Below are 6,142 nucleotides of genomic sequence, written 5' to 3' on the forward strand. Positions count from 1 at the left end.
AGAACAGATAAGCAGATCATGGCTTGTCTACAGTGAAAAGAAGGACTGGGTTATTTACTTTGGCCTTTTTGGAAACACAGAAAGGAGCAATCAGCTAAGTGAGCTTAGTGCTTGGAAAAAATCTTTCATTCCTTTAGAGACAGCATGAAAAGTCAGCTGAGTACAAAACATAGAGAGGAAAACAAGAAGAAAAGGGACCAAAAGAGAGGGACAATGGGTCTGTTTTTTATTGTCAGTTTATCATTATTTTTTAGTAATCAGGATTTGAAGATTAAAGAGACATTTTGTAAGTTTTTAAAACTGAGAAAAATGTAACCCTTGAAGTATGTTAAGTATGTAGCTTCAGTATCAGAAGAAGAGAGCTGCAGTTCTTTGTTTTGGCCACAGGTGGCAGTATCATCAACTGCTTATTGCCTCTTTAAAGGAAAAGTCTGGTCATATTCAGAATTTAAACTTCTGAGTGCTTTAAATATTACAGTTCAATTAATGATAAGTGTTTTTAATTCAGAGAAATTTTAATTTGAATGTGCTTTACTGAAGCGAAAATGAAGCAGCACATGCGTTTTGCTGCTTGCGGTCTGAACGTAGCATTATACAACTTTTATTGTTGTTTTGTATACACACGGTGTGTGCAAACGAAATTTCGTATTGTCCAGATTTCAGACAGTGAATGAGCAGTGGCTTAGAAGAGAAATGAAAGTTTCCATTCAATTAAGGGATGTAGTGATCTAAAAGCAAAATCAGAATAAAATTCTCCTCCTCCTCCCCACCCCACCCTTTGTCTCCAACACAAAGAGAAACAGTCAGTTTAATTGATTTTATTTGCTCCAAAGTGTAAATTATCAGACAGGCAGATATAACCATCAGCCAGGATTGATGATCCTTTAGCTGCATGCTGCCAACAAAGGATAAAATCCTTTAGATCTGATGTATTTGAATAGTTTGAAAGCAGCTTTGTTAACTCATTCTGATGAAACTTTCAGGACCGTCCGGATGCTGTGGAGAAAAAGGACAAAGACAGAAGAAAATATGAATTTTTTAAGTTTTAAATTCTGCTTATTTTAACAGAAATATTGCTTGTTTTTGTTAGAAACCTTCAGAAACGTACCACTGGCCGTGCTTCATCAGCTCGATGGCATCATTGACCCGATCCAGAGCCATGTTGTGAGTGATGAACTCATCCAGCTTCACCTTCCTGTCAAGGTAGGCCTTGACCATCTCCGGGACGCCATCTTTACTCTTAAACCCTGAAACAAAATACGGCACATAAAAAAGTTCTGATTAGTTCTGTAAATCATCACCCCCCCTTCCTCGTCCTATAGCCCCTTAGATTATGGAAATAAATTATCCTTAAAAAGGCTGAAATCTCTTACATGATCTGGTGCAACTATAGAATTTTCTCTAAAAATGTATTCAAATTTCTTGTAGTTTTATTTCCCATTTAGTCCTTTTGACATCTATAGTAAATTACATCTTAAAGGCCTCATCAAACCAAACTGACCTATTGAAACACTACAATCCTACTGACAATCAACCCTATGAACACACTACCTATGGATGTTTTAACGTTTCTACCAATGTTTTTAAACATTGGCTGCGTATTATACAGCATATTATTTCCACATTTTTTATTCATCTCTTGGATTTGCATTGTGAATCGGCTTGATTGATTATTGGTTTTCAACCAGGTTTTTCCTTCTTCTTTGTGTAAATAATAGTTTATGTTTAATACTAGTTTAGTCAAGAGTATGTCTGACTTGGAGCTGAATCATTTGGATCCCAAACTTACTTACTTGAAGTCAGAAGAACCTTAAAAACATAGTTTAACTGTGAAAAAGGAACATAAAGATGATGTTAGACTAGAGTCGAATGCTCTGGTCTCACCTCCAAACAGGGTGCCCTTCCATGTACGGCCCGCGATAAGCTGAATGGGTCGGGCAGCAAAATCATCTAAATCTGTCCAGCCAACCAGAACGCTGACACCCCAACCTTTCACACAAGACTCCAGGGCGCTTCGCTGCACAGAGGAGCAAAACAAGTCAGATAACTTTCTTTCTTAGAGACTCTAGAGATCAAAGCCATGTGGAGTATTAAATGTTGAAATACGTCTGTTCTTAGCCTCACAGGCTCCAAACAAAGGTCATGAGAGATAAGAATGAGTCACACAGCATCCTTCTTGGCATGAAGAGGAGGACTGCTGTTATTAGGAGATCTATCTGGCCAGTGAAAGATGTATTAACCTAACAGGGAACGGACTTTATGAACTCAAGTTGTTTTTCTCCAAATGTTCAAGTGTGAGAAAGTTCTTTATGCAGGGGGTGGGTTGGTTCCTCTGGAGGGAGTGTGTGTGTTGGCAAATTGTAAGTTATAAATATATGTCCTGAGGATACCTCAGTCAGAGCCTTGCTCTCCATCTGAGGACGTTAAATAAATTTAAACCTTATTTCTTGCAAGAAATGCCTGAGCGTCCTAACTTCACGGCCATTGTCCTCACCATCACTCCAACATTTCCGACACACTCCAGGGAGAAGTCCACCCCTCCATCAGTCATCTCAGCTAGCACCTGGCTGATGGGTCTGCTGTGATCTTTGGGGTTCACATACTCAGTGGCACCGAACACTTTGGCTTTCTCAAACTTCTCGGGTTTGATGTCGACGGCGATGATCCTTTTGGCTCCCGCAAACTTGCAGCCCATGACCGCAGCCAGGCCCACGGCTCCGAGACCAAACACAGCACAGGTGGAGCCCGGTTCAACCTGGACGAGAACATTCATCAGCTGGGTGGGTCTACACAGTACCACATTACAGACGGCTCTAACTTCTGGTGTCTTTCACTTGGCAGTTCAGTTATCACCTTAGCGGTGTTAACTGCTGCTCCAAAGCCGGTGCAGACCCCACAACCAAGGAGACAGACTTTATCCAGAGGTGCAGCCGGGTCGATCTTAGCCACAGCTATCTGGTTAAGGACGGTGTACTCAGAGAAGGTGCTGGTCCCCAAAAACTGCAGCAGCTTTTTCCCCTTACAGGTAAGCCTGGTTTCCTCCAAAGCCATCACATCATACCGGTCAGCAGCCCTGGACACAAAGCGGATTATTCGACTTCACACTACGAAACAATTAATGATCTGATTAACTGACTGAACAACTATGAATCAGATTTACCATCCTTTGACACACTGGTTAGTCTTTGGGCTTTTACAAAAGCGACACTCTCGGCACTGGGAGATGAACAGGGGGATGACTTTGTCTCCTGGACATGAAAGAGGTCATTTTAGAGAAGCTTTGAGGAAGGCAAGTCAAGGCAAGTTATCTATGTAGCACGTTTCCCGCTTCGCCCTGTTTGGTTCTGCAAAATAGATTTAATCAGCAGACCTTTTTTAGTAGGACTGGCTGTTGATCCACTGACAACTAGTCTGTGTTATAGTCATAGTTTCGAACGAATCCATTTAGTTTATAGACTAGAGCCAAGACTTTAAAGTCTGTTCTCTGAGATACGGGGAGCCAGTGGAAGAACATGAGAACTGGGCTGATGTTCTCCACTTTCTTAGTTCTAGTGAGGACACAGGCAGAAGTCTCTGGATCAGCTGCAGCTGTCTGATCTACTTTCTTAGTTCTAGTGAGGACGCAGGCAGAAGTCTCTGGATCAGCTGCAGCTGTCTGATCTACTTTCTTAGTTCTAGTGAGGACGCAGGCAGAAGTCTCTGGATCAGCTGCAGCTGTCTGATCTACTTTCTTAGTTCTAGTGAGGACGCAGGCAGCAGCATCTGGATCAGCCGCAGCTGTCTGATCTAGATTCTTAGTTCTAGTGACCAAACATGGCATTATGACCAAAAAACTAGTCGCTTTGTAATCTAAAAAGAAAACAGCTGCTTTGATTCCAGGTCCTCCTACTCTGTATCCATGTGCCCCTGAGCAAGGCATCTTGACACTAGGTGCCTCTTGTTCTGTTCATGAACTTAGTATGACTAGAAAAGCACTTTATAAATTCAATACATTTATTGTTTCTCTCGTCCGTCTAGAGGAAGTTTCCCAGAAGCCTCGTCCTTCATTCAGTCATGTTGTTTATCTACAGCCTGATGAGGCTATTTTCACTCACCTGGCTGAAATTCAGTGACACCGGGCCCAACGCTCTCCACTATGCCGGCTCCCTCATGTCCAAGAACCACTGGGAAACCTTCTTTGTGCATGCCCTCAAACAGGTGGTAGAGGTCGGTGTGGCACACGCCTGTTGCCACAATCTGCAAACAGGGAACAGCACTGATCCTGCAGCTTCAAACTAAAACTTTACATTTCATCTGGACAAAGCCTCACTTGACATTTAGTGAGCAAAGCAACTCTCTGTCCAAACTGCATATTTGGCTTGACGTGTTGATTTCAGAACATCTGACTGACTGGCTGTTTATCCTTTCTTGGAAAATCACGAGTGAATCCATGTGGGCCGTTCACACAGAGATAAACATGATGGCTGTGTAAATACATCACATTATTGCATCACGGCTAATTCAAACTTCAAGGAAACTAGCAAACACAAAAATGATACGAAGACATGAATCCAATGCACAGGAAAAAAAGCTGCAAACTAGGGCAGGATAATAGAAGAACTCCAGGCCGCTAGGGGGAGACTCCAATCATTATCTCCAATTGCACCAAAACAGAAGACGTTACTACAAATAAATAGCAATAGGTCTTTTGATAAGCAGCACTAGTTTGCAGCTGTTTTGAACTTGATGTTTCTTTGCATATTTTCTTAGCATAAAGTTGTGAATTAGCATAATTTATATATCTGCTGAACATCCATTGATCAATAAATGATTACTTCAGGTTTAAATGGGACAGTCTTTCTGCAGGGTGTTAATCACCTCCTCAACGAGCAGCCAAGGAATCATTTATTAGATATTATAGTTTCAGTAATAAAATCAACCTGTTGGGGTTTTTTCTCTTTAGCTTTTAACCAAATTTGGAATTCTCTCCACAAACCTGACTTCAGGCGTCTGGCTGTGATCATGTTTGTGTCTCGACGGCGGTAATCTCACCTTGATGCGAACCTCGTTAGCCTGAGGCGGATCAACCTCGATCTCCTCGATGACCAGAGGCTTGTTGGGCTCCCAGGCCACCGCCGCCTTGCACTTGATGACCTAAATGAGTGAAGACATGGGGGGGAATTGCTGTTTCTGCTCTTAAATTGTAACTCAGGAAGGTGTTTGAACAATTTACTGAAACCTCAGAGGACCTCAACTTGTGACAAACATGAACTGAAAAGCTTTCAGGTCAAATTTCCAACATCTCTCAGGATGTTGATGTTTGGAATGGCTTTCAAGGAAGAGTCAAACTATTTCAGTGAAAAACAAACAAGAGATCGAAGTCCATGTTTTATATGTCAAACACAACCCATTCTATCATCATAATTTAGTAAAACTCTGCAAAGAAGAGGATTTGTGACTCCCAAAAATAGCCTTTTGACGTCTTTTAATATTCAAACTGGATTTTATGGTCCTGTTTTCTATTCCTTAGGCTTACACTTTGTCATTTTGTGCACACACAGTGTATACAAAAAGGAGTTTGATTCAGTACAGCTCCCAAGATATTTCCATTTTTAAAGCGCAGCAGTGATAAAAAGTAAACAGAGTGATCAAATGTAAACATAGACTGGTTTATGTTTAACGGATTCCAACATTCAGCGCTGTTTTTTTTTTTTATGGAGGGAAGAGGGCGCTTCTGGGTCCTTCTGACCAGTGAGGTGGTGTTTCCAGTCCAGGTGAGGGTGTCTGTGATGTTCACCACCTCTACAGCTGAGCTGTTGTTGAGCAGTGGAGCGTGGTTAGGCCGGTTCTTCCTGAAGTCCACCATGATCTCCTTGGTCTTCTCCACGTTCAGGATCAGGCTTTTATCTCTGCTCCACCAGCTGCTCCACCTCCTCTCTGTAGTCCAGGTCGTTGTCCTCTCTGATGAGGCCCACCACCGTGGTGTCGTCTCTGATGAGGCCCACCACCGTGGTGTTGTCTGCAAACTTCACCATGTGATTGGTGGTGAACCTGGGGACGCAGTCACGTGTCATCAGGGTGAACAGCAGGGGGCTCAGGACGCAGCCCTGAGGGCAGCCTGTGCTTAGACTGATGACATCAAAGGTGTTCTGTCCGACCCGGA

The 6,142-nt window shown here is 42.5% G+C and overlaps 1 protein-coding gene across 1 annotated transcript in view; it reads right to left on the reverse strand.

The window, feature by feature from the left end:
- Positions 1-806: 806 nt before the first annotated feature.
- LOC107085779 (alcohol dehydrogenase 1) overlaps positions 807-6,142 on the reverse strand; it is a 9,905-nt gene continuing 4,569 nt past the window's right edge. The window contains exons 2-9 of the mRNA XM_015376326.1: positions 5,032-5,133; positions 4,095-4,236; positions 3,161-3,248; positions 2,854-3,073; positions 2,495-2,755; positions 1,885-2,017; positions 1,109-1,247; positions 807-996 (exon numbers count right to left, since the gene is read on the reverse strand). Of these exons, the coding sequence (XP_015231812.1) occupies positions 963-996; positions 1,109-1,247; positions 1,885-2,017; positions 2,495-2,755; positions 2,854-3,073; positions 3,161-3,248; positions 4,095-4,236; positions 5,032-5,133 (1,119 nt within the window). The 3' untranslated portion in view covers positions 807-962. The remainder of the gene's footprint in view (positions 997-1,108; positions 1,248-1,884; positions 2,018-2,494; positions 2,756-2,853; positions 3,074-3,160; positions 3,249-4,094; positions 4,237-5,031; positions 5,134-6,142) is intronic.

The sequence above is a fragment of the Cyprinodon variegatus genome, unplaced genomic scaffold, assembly GCF_000732505.1.
Source record: "Cyprinodon variegatus isolate N-32 unplaced genomic scaffold, C_variegatus-1.0 Scaffold133, whole genome shotgun sequence".
Lineage (NCBI taxonomy): Eukaryota > Metazoa > Chordata > Actinopteri > Cyprinodontiformes > Cyprinodontidae > Cyprinodon > Cyprinodon variegatus.